This window comes from Orycteropus afer, unplaced genomic scaffold (genome assembly GCF_000298275.1).
Source record: "Orycteropus afer afer isolate SDZICR_OR568_19922 unplaced genomic scaffold, OryAfe1.0 scaffold00226, whole genome shotgun sequence".
Lineage (NCBI taxonomy): Eukaryota > Metazoa > Chordata > Mammalia > Tubulidentata > Orycteropodidae > Orycteropus > Orycteropus afer.
The window spans coordinates 4,845,284-4,861,050 of NW_006921813.1; the positions used below are offsets into that span (position 1 = coordinate 4,845,284).

Here is a 15,767-nt window from a genome sequence, read left to right on the forward strand (position 1 = left end):
ACCAGGCTTCAGTGATGCTTCCAGACTAAGAGAGACCAGGAAGAAGGGCCTAGCGAGCTATTTCTGAAAAATCAGTGAATGAACACCCTGAGGACCACAATGGTCTGATCCCCTGGTGCATGGGGTTGCCATGCATTGAAGCTGACTCACTACAGCTGACAACAGTAGTAGGAACAAAGGATAATGGAATTGGACAGAGGCAATTAAATACAGCAAGTGCACAGTGATTGAGCTTAGAATGTGAATACCATTAATACCAATAATAAGCCTTTTCTTGACACAACACATTTAAACTTGGAAAGTGTTTTCATAGCCTCCTGCTTCCTTTATTCTCGCCTCTGTCTTACCATACTCGTTAACATGCTCGTGTTACTTGTGTGCCGTCTTTCATTTCTGTTATTCGTGGGCAGTGCTGTGTTTTCCTCATTCCCCTACTTTTCCTTTGTGCGCACTGCTAGTTTCCTTTATGCAGGTAGAGGCTCAGCCTATGTATTCTTATTCACAGTATCTTGTGCATGCTAGCTCTCTATTCTTTTTTGTTTATTCTGTGCCAAAGTAATGACCTCTATTCTTGTACTTAAGATTTAAAATGTTAATCGGTGCTTGTAAACGCTATCTTACAGAAAGTTCTCTCACTCCTTCCAGGCAGCACAACATTTAAAAATACATAGCATGTGTAGTTTTTCCCATAATATTGATTTTTAATATTGATTATACAGACTTGATTTCTATGAATCATGGGGATAAAATATTAAAGTTTAAGAGACTGCTTGTATAACTTTGATTATTCACAGCAATAATCCCTTTGGATTCAGGAGCTGTTTTGTATTATTTCCTCTGCCTTGTCCAACAGCTCCTATAGTGTGGTGGTTATTGTTGTTGGTAGTTGTTGTCCAGTTGCTTCTGACTGATGGCAATCCCATGTGTTACAGAGTAGAACTGCTCATAGAATTTTCTGGGCTGAAATTGTTATGGAAGCTGATTGCCAGACCTTTCTTCTGTGGAACCACAGAGTACATTCCAAGCACCACTGTGGCTGCAGTGAGGGCAAACCGTTTGTGCCCCCTCAGGACCTTCTCCCGTGGTATGGTTATAGTGGTATAACCGAGCAGTCATGAAATGCTCGAGGCACACAGCCAAACTGTCTTATCTTTGCCACCACTCCTGCCTCTTCAGCCTCCTCCTGCAGCCACATTTGCTGTACTCATGCCTTTGTCGATCTCTTGCCCTGACAATTCCATCACCCTTGAAATCTGACTCCCCTCCCCACTTCCAGTCTCTTTTCTCTTTAATTCATCTTCTGCATTGATGCAGAGTTACCTGTCTGAAAAGGATCTGGTGTCTTCACCATAGCAATACAAAGTGCTTTCCCAAACATCTCCTCAGCTCTGGTCCCTTCTCTGCCTAGAAGCTGTGCCTGCATCCTCCCTGCGATCTGAGTCAGGTGGGAGACAGTGTGGTGGGTCAGCTGGGGCCATTACTTTTCTCTAGAAACTTCACATACTTGTTAGGAACGTAGATCCTCTTCTGTGCTCATCCTTTTGGAGTAAGTTTCCTCTGTAAGAAGGGTTCTGAGGGCAGTGGTGGTTTAGTTGTTGAATTCTCACCTGTAGTGCAGGAGAGTTGATTCAGTTCCCAGCCGGTGCACCTTACACACAGCCACTGCCTGTCTGTCAGTGGAGGATTGTGTTGCTGTGATGCTGAACAGGTTTTTCAGTGGAGCTTCCAGCCTATGACACATTAGGAAGAAAAACCTAGCAATATACTTCTGAAACATGAGAATGCGACGGGCCCCAGCAGTCTCATTCCATTGTACGTAGGGCTGCCATAGGTTGGAGGGCAGACTCAGTGACCGCCAACACCACCACAAACAATACTCAGTCTCGCTCACCCCACACCCTCACCACAGCTGGGATAATTTTTGCCTCTGTAATTCTGCTATGTTTACTTACCCCATCACCATAACCCCATCCCAAGCCAGTTTTTATGATAATTGGGCCTGCCCGTGTCTCCTCTGCCAAGGCACAAGCTCTTTGAGGACAGAAACCTTGTCTGCACACAGCAGGTGAGGGGACAGGAGCATGATTGCTTTGCTGTCGCCTTCAGACAGTTTACCCATTCTCACTTTCCTAATGAGGTTGGATCTATGACATCTGTGGGCTTGCCTGTTGTAAGTAGCAGGACACCCATATAGTCACACCTCTTTTGTCAATTGTTGGCCGGTCACAGGCACACACAGAACAGAGAGTGTGGACGGGGAGGCGTTGGCACTCTATTCAGATTCACAACCCAGAATCAAAATTACTTTGGAAAGCATTTTAGGGTAAAAATGCTAGGGCAAATCCTTTCTAAGAGTTATATGCAGTATAAAACTTACTGCTGTCAGAGTCGATCCCGACTCATAGCGACCCCTCCTTGGGTTTCTGAGGCAGTATCTCTATGAAGGAGAGCACCCAATCTTTTTTCTTGAGCAGTGGCTGGTGGGTTTGAACCACCAGCCTTCTGGTTAGCAATCAGATGCCTTAGGCACTATGCCACCAGAGCTCCCTATATGCATTATGGTTGATTGAATTTTTTTCATTTGTTGAATTATTTTTAGGTAACGTGATTGACACGATTATATAGTTGTTTTATTTCCCCTCTCTTTACATTATACTTAATTAAAGGGAACATTGGCACGTCGTAAACCTTATAGTTTAGGATTTTAATTAATCTCAGATGAATAAACGTAGGAGCAATGCTATTGTCATTTTCCTTACTAAGAAAATGCTTTTTACGATGAAGAGCTCTTTTTAAGTTAGTGTTTTGAGGTTAATGAATATTGTAAAACTAACCCACCACCTGTAAGTACTGTTTCAAATCTGGGTTCACAGGTCTTCTTGTCTATGTCTTGGATAGATATTGCTGCTCAGACAGCTTGAAAGCTGTGGACATTCTGTTAGATGGGGGAGGAGCAAGATAATATGCCAGGAATTTAGCTGTAAACAGTCTAGAGAGTAGTTGTGGACCTTGGGATCTCATTGTCTTGAATCTACACTGGCCAGGCCTCATATTTTCTCCGTCTCTGGCCTGGGGGCTGGGTTGGGGGCTGGGCTGAGGCGGAGGAAGGCCTTGTTCTACTGACCTTACATTCCTTTCCTGGGGCACCGCAGCAGGTATGCCCATCAAAGATGCTGCTGAATCATTGCTTTCAAGCAGGGATTGCCAGGGTGGAATTCTGGCCCTTCCAAGAGAAAATATTTGGTATTTTGATTTTCAAAAATACTGGATTAGTAATTTTATGTTAATTTGAGAATTTATGACTATAAATAGGACTGAGAAATGGCTGTCCTAGATTAGTCCTTAGGGTTTATTAGTTACTTTTTTATGTGAAAAAACGATAGCCATTTATTTTAGAAATTTACTCATTTTTTTACATTGCCTTGTAAGAACTGAAATCTCCTGAAAGTTATACATATTTATATTCATATATCTGTATTCACATATATTTTTTCATTCTCCAAATGAATGGAGTTGGAGAAAAATTAAAAACTCATTATTATGGATTAGAAAGTCACAAGTGTATCAGCTGAGTGATTTTTAAATGGATAGAAAAACACTGTTTTCATGTGGGTTCCTTCACATTCTTTGTGTCCTCTTTGTTGTAAAAATGACATAATGATGAGCAGTCTTTTGGTATTTTCAAAAAGCATAGGAAAATATGTTCCAGAGGATCGAGATGGTTTTTTCCTTCCAGGCAAAGAGATGGTTCTGTTGGGTTATGGAGATGGGGCAGAGTCCCTGCCTTCCACATGTTCCCGCACCCAGGTGGTAGCTCGTATTGATCTTAGTCCTGAGAAAAACAACCCCTCACACCTGTGTGGCCACAGGGGCAGCAATGGAGAATGCTGTGTGAACCTACCGCTCCCAGTCGTTTCTATAGTTAGGTCTTCGCTCACTAATTGGCTTCTCAGCTCTGTTTGTCCAGGGCTAGTTAGAAACGTCAAAAGCAGTAGCTCTTTTAAACATTTATTTGCCTGTAGTTTCTCTTCATTACAATATAGAACAAGCATTGATGTCAACTGATACATAAGCAGGCAGACACTTACTGTAGCTGCTCGTTCCTGTGGAGTTCCTTATGGGAAGTAAAAACCAAAACTTGGAAGTGGTAGCTCTTTTTTGATGGTTAATCTTGGTTATAATAAACCAAAACCAAAAAACCAAACTCACTGCCGTAGAGTCAGTCTTGATTCATAGCACCCCTCCTTGGGTTTCTGAGTCAGTATCACTATGGAAGTAAATTGCCCAACCTTCCTTCCGAGGAATGGCTGGTGGACTTGAACCACTAGCCTTCTGGTTAGTGGTCACATGCCTTAGGCACTACACCACCAAGCAACTGTTTATTTTAGCTCTTAATAACAACAGCTACTATTTATTGCATGCCTGCTATGTGCCAGGCCCTTTTCCAGGCATTAGCTCTGTTTTTCAGAAGAATGAGGGAAAGTAAGTGGCATTACCTCCGTGTTACAGATGGGCAATGTAGGCTCAATGAAGGAAAATTAGTTTCTCATGCCACATGGCTAGTAAGGTGCAGAGGCTGGTGCAGACACCTCTTCTCATGGGGCTCGCTGCTTCTGTTGGAACTGAGTGAGCCCAGGCTTGTGCAGCCCTTCTCGTGGTGAAAACGGTGTGGCTTCTTGGATGCTGGTCTGTTTCTTCTGTTACTACTGGGATGATCAGTGCTTACATGGCTTGATTCTGTCTGTTGCTTTTGCCTGTCTTTCTCATGTTAAAGTGGAGGAGGAAGAGAATGAACAGGTGTGTGTAAATTGGGTCTGCCCACATGGATCTGTGTGTGTCTGAGAGAGAGGGGAAGGGATAGAAGATGGGGAAAAAAGGAGGAAGGGACTTGAGGTCATAAAACTCCTCCCCTTTGCCAGTGGCTGTCCCTGGGTGACACTGATGGCTTGCACTACACTGCTAACCTAAAGGTTGGCGTTGAAACCCACCCACTGGTGCTGTGAAGAGAGCCTTGGCAATCTGCTTCTGGAAAGGTCACAACCAGGAGACCCTGAGCAGCAGTTCCATTCCATTGTGTGGGGTCACCATGAGTTGGCATGGACTCATTGGCAATGGGCTTGGTTCTGGTTTCCCAGCAAATGGGGCAGCTCAGGCTGCTTTCTTTATTCAGTCAGAGCTGATTGTGATGAAACTGCTTCCCCATTTTCGTCCTGAAGGAGAATGCTTCTCCATCAGTTCTGAAAAATCTTTGGCCCAGGAGACTATCAGATTGTAATATTCAAACCTAGGTTGACGGGATTACCCAGTCACATAGTGGTAATGCTACCTGAATTTTCCAAAAGTTCAGAGCAGATATGAAAAGTATAAGAATCTGTGACAGCAAATTAGATGAAACCAAATCCAAGCACATTGCCGTTGAAGTGATTCTAACTCATAGTGACCCTGTGGGGCAGAGTAGAACTACTCCTTAGGGTTTCCAAGGTTGTAAATGTTTACGTAAGCAAACTGCTACATCTTTCACCCACAGAGCAGCCGGTGGGTTTGAACTGCCTACCTTGGAGTTAGCAGCCGAGTGCTTAACCACTGTACCACCAGGGCTCCTTAAGTTAGATGAACAATGAAAGTCTTTCATATTTTATGAACTCTATAGATACATTCATACTTTCTCTTCATTCCAAGGAACTTCTGTCTTTCTGTGCACCCCACCCAACTTGCCTTAAACTAATGGTATGTCTTCCCGAGACGCTTTCTAGGATAGGGTACTAGAATGCTGGAGCAAACACAGAAGTAGAGACACCCAGTCAAAATCCATATGAGTTTAATGGGCCTATGAAGATTGCTCCTTGGAAGTGAGAATGGACAGATTTCATCTCACCTATGCTGGTCATGGGGTTAGAAGGGCCCGTTCTCTGGAGAAGGATGTCATGCTTGGTAAAGTACAGGGTCAGCGTAAAAGGGAAGGACCCTCAACAAGACTGATTGGTACAGTGACTGCAACAATGGGCTCACATACAGCAAGGATTGTGAAGATGGTGCATGACTGGGCAGTGATTCATCCTGCTATATGTAGGGTTGCAGAGTCGGAACCGACTTGACGGCACCGAATAACAACAGAAAAAACAACAGGAAGATAGTGACAGAGAGGCTGTAGACCAGTGAGTAAGGAAGGTTGAGATAAAGTGCACAGAGTGACTAAAAGGGTTTCAAAGCTGTGTTTGGAATAGGGAGAATAAGGAAGGGCTTGGATTGAGTGGCATAATACTAATAGAGGAGTCAGAAAGGGCTAACTGCTCTTTTTGTTTTCTGTCTTCATCAGAGAATGGCCTACAAATTAAGAAAGTATAGAAGAGTCATGACTGAGACTATATTAGTGCTTGAACGATGAATCTGATGGGAGAACCACCCAGATCCTCCAAAAGATGCATTTCTGATTCTCACAGACATAAATATGCATCTCAGTTACCGGTGGGATTTCTACCCATGACCTCAGGGCCACTTCATGCATTTTGTAAGAAATTACCAGAGCAGTGGAGGTGGATGAATGTCATAAATAAGAAGGAACATTAGTTTCTAGATGCTAAAGACCTTTGAATACAAGCTTGATCACATACATATTAGGAAAGAATGTGGTGGTCACCAGGAGCCAACATAGGAACCACTAATGAGCCATTAATAATGCTTTTCTTAAATTTATTCTCGAGTAGGAGGAATATGAGATGATTAGATCATTAGATTCTCAGAATCTTACATTAGAGGAGGGGTTGCTGTACAGCTCTTTAGTCCAGATAATGTCCCAGACTATCATCTTGCTAAGTCTTGATTTAAGCAAAGTATTGGAGAAAATCTCTTACAGTAAACTTTAAAAGAGGATGGAAAACTAGTATTCATTATGTAGATTCCTGTATTTTGAAACCAAAGTGCAAAGTTTGTTGATTAATGAATGACATGGTGTCTCCATTGGGGGAATTATAAGCTAGGCACTGTCATTGACCTTATTATTCACCTGGAAAAACCCAAAACCCAACCAAAAAACCCAATAGATAAAGGATACTTCTTTGTCAGATTGGCAGATAAGAGGAAGCTAGGAAGAATACCTAATATGAAAGTGGAGAGACCAAAATTAAATTTATTTTATTAGCTTGTTGTGTTATATTCTTAACTAATGTAATTAACAAGGCAAAATTAAATATTTATAAATCTCAAGTCCTAGAAGCATTACAGAAGTTAATTAGACTCTATGAGAGAGAGAAAATATAATTTTGGGGCAGTTACAATGGGAGTAGTGGAGTTTCAATTAACGGTACTGTTGTGAATGGCTACAACTGAAAAAAGAAGAGAAAGAAGAAGCAACCCTACAAGGAGAAAAATGAAACACAATTCTGGATGGCACTATTGTTGTTAGGTGCTGTCGAGTTGGTTCTGACCCACAGCGACCCTGTGTATAACAGAATGAAGCATTGCCCAGTCCTGTGTCATCTTCACAATAGTAGGTATGTTCAGAGTCCACTGTTTGCAGCCCTCATTGAGGGTCATAGTCTTTTTCATTGATGTTCTATTTTACCAAGCACTATGTCCTTCTCCAAGAATCGATCTCTCTTGATGCCCAGAGTAAGCAGGATGAAGACTTGGAATCCTTGCTTCCAAGGAGCATTCCAGCTGTCTTCATTCCATTATGGATTTGTTTGTTCTCTCGCAGTCCATGATACCTTCAGTATTCTTTGCCAACACCCTGGTTCATGTGTCTGTTCTTCTTTTGGTTCCTTTCTCATTGTTCAGCTTCAGCATGCATGTGAGGTGATTGAAGACACTGACTTGGGTTAGGTTTACTTTAGTCATCAAAATGACATCTTTGCTTTTTAAGATTTTAAAGAGGTCTTATGCAGCAGATTTGCCTAATGCATAATAGGACAATATATGAATGTAATATCATAAGTAAGATGCCAGTTAGTTTCAATCTTTGGTTTTCATTCCACCATTCTATAGAGAATATTTCTTGGTTCCGAGTGGTATATTTTAAGGGCATTAACAAAATTGATGTAGTTTCCAGCACATGTTCATCCGAGTGGTGAGCGTGTACATGGTTATCCTATGAGATAGCTTGGAAACAATTGGTTATGTTTAACCAATGGAAGAGTAAGAGATGACATGTGGCTGCTTTCAAAACTGAAGGGCTTCCCACAATGGGAAACAGTTCAACAGTTCCTTATAAAGTTACACATATACTTACTGTATGATACTCTAGTCCCAGTCCCACATACTTACTGAAAACAAAACAAAAAACGACAAGGCTTTTTTGAACAGGGTAGTAAATTTCTCTTCACTCTTAGAGATGAATGATGCACAAAAAATGGAAGAAGGTACAGGGAAATAAATTCACTCCAATACAAGGGAAATAACAAGACAGACTGACCAGTGATGGAATTGGAGGCCTTGACAGGAAATGCCCATGACTTTACTATGGTATCTGAAGTCATGTTGGACCTACTTAATTTGCATTCTTTAAGGCTCAGTTCCAATATTCCCTCCTCTGTGAAGTCTCTTTCTCCCTAAGGAATGTTTCTTTTTTTCACCATACACAGTAACTGGATTACTGTGGGTGACCAGTAAATGCTGGATGAAAGAATGGAGCTGGACAGTGGGCTGTCCTTGGTTCTCTGATAACAAGGTATCCAGCTCCCAGAACTAGGAACAATTTATTTCATCTTCTCCACGATGCTATTTATTCATTCCTGCTTTGAGTCATTAACTTTGTTAGAAAATTCGTTTTAGATTTTATGTGAACAGAAGAGTTTTCAGTTGATCATAGCCAATAAAGCCTTTTAGTCTCTCATTTGAACATTTGATCATAGGTATCGCTTACATTAAAGCATCATCACTTGGTTCACTGCAGAGTGTTTTGAAATTTGTCGAATGATCACTAAGTTGTTCATCTCAGGAGTTTACTCAAGAATGGAGAAAATAATTACTTTGGAAGCTGGAAGGTTTTTTAAAAGAAACAAATGAAAATGATGCTACCAGAGGCTGAAAGGGAATATTTTTTTCCCCAAGTAGCAGTGCATCTGGAGATAGAGTAGGCTGAGTGTCACTGAGTAATGTCCCCCTTTGTTATTGTGTTCGATTTAGACTGATTCAGAAGTCATTGAGAAGTGGATGGATGGGGTGAAAGACTTCTTAATGAAAGAGCAGGCTTCCCAAGGAGACGCTGAAGGGCTGCAGAGGCAGCTTGACCAATGCTCTGTGAGTTCTGCTGACCTGGGGGTCTAGCTGTAATCTATCACGTTTCCTACTTTTCCTTTGTTATTTACTGTTACTGTTAAAATTGGAAGCATATGCCATGACCATAAGCCTACATAAAATATCTTTTATGGTATACTGTTTTTGACTTTGTGGCTAATAAAAGAAGACTGATGATTCATATTTTTCTTTTTGGGATCCATATTTTTCTTTTTGGCTGTGGTTATGGAATTTTGATAGAACAATTTTAGTTCATTAAGAGCTGCCATTTTATACTACAGTGTTAGTGTAATAGCCACCACTTATACATATGGCTGTTATTATGCCACATGGTGAAAACACATTTAAGAAATGACATCTGCTAGTAATACTGTATACAGCTTGTATTAGGTGAGCTCCTTCGGCTTCTCTAGATTAACTGAAAGCTCTGTGCCCTGCTGAGAGTCAGGTATTTTCAGTCTAATTCGGCAGATGGCTATCTGAACCACCAAAGGGAATGAATTTATTATGATGCAATATTTAAGAAGTAGTTAGAAGTCCTGCCTCCCAAGCAGTCTGTTCTTAAAGTTTTTTCAGGGATATCAGCAGCAAACTATAATTATTATGTCCAGTTACATAGAACATCAACTCAGCATGGGCTTATTTTATATGTCCAGGTATTTGTTAATGAAATAGAAGTAGTTGAATCATCTCTGAAGGACATGAAAGAAATAGAAGCTAACCTTCAAAGCTGTCCAGTTGCTGGAATCAAAACCTGGGTACAAACAAAACTCGGTGACTGCCAAACCCAACTGGAGAAATTCAGCAAGGAGGTGAGTTTTTCAATTTTATTGTCTATGATTTTCCAGAGATGTATACAGTGGTTTGTGTTAACCAACTGAATTAATTTTCCAAGCAATCCAGTTTGGAAAACAGTGGACAGGAAGAGCTACAAATGAGTGGCAAGTTGGGGGCATGGAAAGGATGCGTATTATTTTAAATTAAGGGAGGGCAATTACTGTCTAATTTGGCCCAGGACTTAGCCTTCTTCTTGAATCTAGCTTGATTCATACATTTATGACACCTCCTTACCACCAGGACATTTGAATTTGCTACATCGTAATCTCAGCCATTCACGAGCCCTGGTGGCATAGTGCTTCAGAGCTTACCTGCTAACTGAAAGGTCATGGTTTGAATCTACCAGCCACTCCACGGCAGAAAGATGTGGCAGTCTGCTTCCACAAAGATGACTGCCTTGGAAACCCTATGGGACACTTCTCCTTGGCACATTCTGTGGCACACAACAACAAAAAGTCAATGCCATTAATAAATTATGCTGAAAATATTTATTAATCAACTGTGTTCGTTAATATGCATACCTATTGATCAGTCATCATTATAGGCATTGGAAATACAGCATTGGACCAAAAAAAGAATTCCTCATCTTAGAAAGATTACATTTAAGTGAGGCAGATGGATAAGGAATAATATCATAAGGTAATATCAAGTAGTGCTAATGAGGTGTTAGGGCAAGGTGAACTATTTCAAATAAGGTGGTCAGGGAAGGGCTTCCTAAGACTGGGATATTTGAACAGAGAACTGCAGAAAGGAAGAGATGAGCCCCTGTGGTTCCGGGTAAGATCATTCAAGCAGGGAGCATGGCACGTTTAAAAGCCCTGCAGCTCGAATAGAGTTGAGAGAGGAGTTAGTGGGGTAGAGAATTATGCTAAATTATGAGTTTAGGAGGTAGGCAGGGATGGATGGATTATATCTGGACTTGGAATTTGGATTTTATTTCAAGTGTAATGTCACACAGAAGGTGTGATAATATTATGAAAGAAAATATATTTTAATACCTTCTCCCCCCAAAAGGATATAATTGTAGAATAATTAATTACAATTTTGAGCTTTTCAAAGTCACTGGTTTTTTTTTTTCAATTTCTCTTTGGACCCATGAAAATTATATCACTAACAGGAACCAGTACTAGACTTGTTTAAAAGTGGATTCAGAAATGTGTTAATGTTAAAAAATTAAAAAAATAGTTTTTTAAAAAAGAGCTCTCCAGGTTTAAAAAAAAAAATTCTCAGCTGGGGCTTGGGGAGCCAGGCTGGGTGGATACTGCTGACAGCAGGCCGTGGAGTGCCATGTGGGGGCAGTGAGATTAAAGCACCTGTTTGTCCCTGGTTATTTTTATGACTGGGATCCTGTTTGGAAGAAGGGAACAGGAAAGCCGGTAAGTATTCTTCCCTACTCTTGGGAGAACCATCCTATTCCTGTACTGGCATTTGATTTCTGTCTGCTTCTCAGCCAAGCAAACCCTGGCAAGGTTCAGTTTGAGCAAGAGGCTGAGTATGTAAAACGTCTATTACTGTGGAACGGAATCTCCTCCCTGAAAACAAGTCTGTGTGTGGTTCTGGTGTCCCGCTGAGGACCTCTGGAAATACCTATTCTCTGATGACCGTGTTTTGACGTCTGTGTGAATGTACAAATAAAATTGATCACCAAAGCAAAAAACGTACAGTGTTTTATCAACTTCTTTAATAGCAGAAGTCTCCTTTTCCTCATTTTTAAAATTGGTATTTTAATAAGTAATCCTATCAAAAATGAGAAAATTGATATCTTGGTTGCCTCTGTTTTTTTCCCAATACTAAGCAATGCTATAATGAATGTCTCTGACATATATGCTTTTATTGCAGTAGGTTAGATTCCTATGTGTGGGATTCCTCTGCCACAGATTATTAATTTAAAAAATTATAATAGATATTTTCAGATTAATATCCAAAATGTGGTAATAGGGTCCCAGTTATAATTATTTTCTTCATTATCATTTATATCCCACTGCATCAGCACAAAATGTGTAAAGGATTTTACCGCAAATTTTAAAACATGAAAAGTTACATTTTGTCTTTAAATATTAAAAACTTGAACTTGACTCTTCATGTGTTAAAATGTCTTTATTTGGGATTTTTTTCCTTCTAGATTGTTATTCAAAAAAACAGATTGTCTGAAAGCCAGGAGAAAGCGGTGAACCTAAAGAAAGACTTGGCAGAGATGCAGGAATGGATGGCCCAAGCTGAGGAAGAATACCTGGAGAGGGATTTTGAATACAAGTCACCAGAAGAGCTTGAGAGTGCTGTGGAAGAAATGAAGGTGAGGCTGGCACAGGCAGCCTCATAGATTTTATGCCTCCCCTTTCCTCTTCAAAATAACTTTATCCATGTAACCACCCATCCACCCACCCACCATACGCCTACCCACCTACCTACCTATCTAGCGAGAAAGCACAGTATGTACATACGATCTTTCATAGTAGAATTTCAAATTAAAAAAAAAAAGAAAAGAAAAGAAGAGGAGGTGTTATGATTTTAATTGTCCAAGGAAGCTCATGCATCGAATCCATGAGAGCCCCTGAGACAACGTTAGAACCTTGGGATGTCACTTTAAAATCTTTGGTACTAGACGTGAGGAAGATTTTGTGTGTGTGTGTGTGTGTGTGTGTATGAGAAATGAGGGACTTCTCAAGTCAGTTAGAAACATACCAGTGATCATGGAAATGGTAAGTGATGGGGCAACATTTTGTTCTGTCCTGTATAAGGTCACCACTGTGCGTTGGAGCAGACTTGCTGGCAACTGACGAGCAGTGGGAAATGGACAAGGGATTTGATAGCAGTTGGATCTGCAGGGTTTATTTCCTGTAAACTTACGTGTCCTATGTCAGTGGTCTTGGACACTTGTTTTTTATATAAAATAAAAGAGTCACTTCAAAATCATTGGTACTTTCTCTTTGTGAGGCAGCTGGTGGGTTTAAACCGCTGACCACTTGCTTAGCAGCTGAATGCTTTAACCACTACATCACTACAGCTCCTGGTAAATGTGACCAGGGACCTTTATGGAAGTTGTAGATTTTTAACTGAAACATCTTTTTTAGTGGAACATTTTTTGAAAACCGCCATTTAAAATAGGAAGCTCTGGTGCATAGTCCCTAAGACATTTGACTGCTAACCAGAAGGATGGCGGTTCAGACCCACCAGCCACTCCTTAGAAGGAAGATGGGGCAATCTACTTCCGTAGTGACACTGCCTCGGAAACCAAAGGAGGCATTGCTGATCCGCCTCGACAGCAGTGAGTTAAATGTGGAGTATATAAGGTATTTTAACATAACTTGCCATGTTAAGTATCAGCTTGTTTCATTTATTCTCTTCCTTTAAACTATTGGCATTTGAGTTTTGTGATTTTTTTTAAGTCATTACGTGTGAGAGTGTAAAAGACTAAAGATTAAAGTCCTCAATTGGGCAACATTTTATCTTTTTATTTTTATTCTTCAAACTAAAAACCAGACTCACTACTGTCTAGTCAGATCCAACTCATAGTGACCCCTCTTTGGGTTTCTGAGGGGGTATCGCTACGGAAGTAGATTGCCCAGTCTTCCTTCTGAGGAGTGGCTGGTGAGTTTGAACCACCAGCCTTCTGTTTAGCAGTCAAATGCCTTAGGCACTATGCCACCAGAGCTCCCTCCAAACAGCCATTAGAACTTTTTAAAACTACTATACATTTAATTGGGAGCTCTGGTAGCATAGTGCCTAAGGCACTTGACTGCTCACCAGAAGGCTGGTGGCTCAAACCCACCAGCCACTCCTTGGAAGGAAGGTTGGGCAATCCTACTCCCGTAGTGATACTGCCTCGGAAACCCAAGGAGGGGTCGCTATGAGTCGTGGCCGATTCGATGGCAAACAACAACAACAACATACATTTAATTACTTTGCCCCAACCCAGGGAAGGTGAAAACCAGCAAGCAGTAAAGAAAGCTAAAAGGGAGAGTGAAAAGGCCTTTTTAGCTTGATTTTTCTTAATATTAAATAATTTATCTTAAGCGTGACGGGTAAGTCAGGGAAGAAGCTATTTCTGGATCAGACCTTTCCTGTGTCATTATCACCTTTGAAATGTTAATTATCAGAAGAATAGATGTATCTATGTCCCAGGAGAAAAAAACTATGCTTAAATTATTTGAGAAAAATTTTAACATTTTCTCTACCTTGATGTCACCTCAATTTTTGTGAAAATTCATTTATGGGCCTAATATACTCAGACCTCCAATGGTCAGTTAAAATTAATTGGCTTCAAATCTTACTCAGACCCAGAATTTGAAAATATTTAATGCCAGTAAGCATAATAGGATAACTTAAGTGTTAACACTGATATTATTAAATGAAAATATTTGTGTGAGACTGTGTACATTGGCTGATACAATGAGTGACATTTTATAGTTAACGTTCTCACTTTAAAAACACTCATTGTAGTGATTGCCTGTGAAACAAAAAATCCCAAACCCACTGCCATCAAGTTGATTGCTTCTCATAGCAATACCCATTGTGTTTCCAAGTCTGTAAATCTTTATGGAAGTAGATTGCCTCATCCTTCCATGGAGCAGTTGGTAGGTTTGAACCATTGACCTGTTTAACAGCTGAATGCCTTACCCACTACGCCACCAGAAGTCCTTAAAGCAAACAAACAAACAAAAAAAACAAATTCACTGCCATCGAGTTGGTACTGACCATAGGGACCCCGCCTTGGGTTTCTGAGGCGGTATCTCTACGGATGTTTGCCCAGTCTTCCGCCCGAGGAGTGGCTGGTGGGTTTGAACTGCCAGCCTTCAGGTTAGTAGTAGTCAAGTGCCTTAGGCACAGCACCACCAGAGCTCCTCTCAGAGGTCTTTAGTGATTGCCTAAACCGTGTTCAAATTAGGCATCTAGATTTACTTAAAAACTTTAATTTTTATTTAGTTATTTGAGAAAAGATTGTGTACTGAGTGGGAGACATTTTTCAAGTTCATCCTTTCTTGGAACAGAGGGCGAAAGAGGATGTGTTGCAGAAGGAGGTGAGAGTGAAGATTCTCAAGGACAACATCAAGTTATTAGCTGCAAAAGTGCCCTCTGGTGGCCAGGAATTGACATCTGAGCTGAGCGTTGTGCTGGAGAATTACCAACTTCTTTGTAACAGAATTCGAGGAAAGTGCCACACGCTGGAGGTATGGCATTGTTTTGAGTGATGCTTGTTTTGAGACATAAACTCTGTAATGTCCTGTCCAGCCTTGCAAATTACAAGCAAGCAAGGAGCAGAGACAAAACTAAACTGTTTCTGTTATCGTGGAAAAACTCCATTTTTAGAAAAGGCCTAGATCATAAAAGAAATGGGATTTTTAGATAATAGGCTGTGAAAAAGGAAACAAAATACCAAACTAAACTCACTGCCATGAAGTCAATTCCTCCTTATAGTGACCCCCATTGGGTTTCTGCAGTGGTAAGTCTTCATGGAAGCAGATTGCTCCATCTTCCTTCTGCAGAGCAGCTGGTGGTGAACCAGCCAGTCTTGTGGCTAGCAGTCAAATGCCTTAAAAAAAAAAAAAAAAAACACTTCCTGCCATCAAGGCTGTTCCTACTCATAGTGTCCCCTCCTTAGGTTTCTGAGGCAGTATCTCTACTGGAGTAGATTGTCCAGTCTTCCTTCTGAGGAGTGGCTGGGGGTGGGGTAGGGAGGTTTGAACTACCAGCCTTCT

General features: G+C 40.9%; 1 protein-coding gene across 1 annotated transcript in view; it reads left to right on the forward strand.

Annotated features, from left to right (window-relative positions):
- Positions 1–15,767, forward strand: part of UTRN (utrophin) — a 731,009-nt gene that overhangs the window by 245,975 nt on the left and 469,267 nt on the right. Inside the window, 4 exon segments of the mRNA XM_042782042.1 lie at positions 9,124–9,237; positions 9,891–10,046; positions 12,194–12,364; positions 15,060–15,265. Of these exon segments, the coding sequence (XP_042637976.1) occupies positions 9,124–9,237; positions 9,891–10,046; positions 12,194–12,364; positions 15,060–15,265 (647 nt within the window).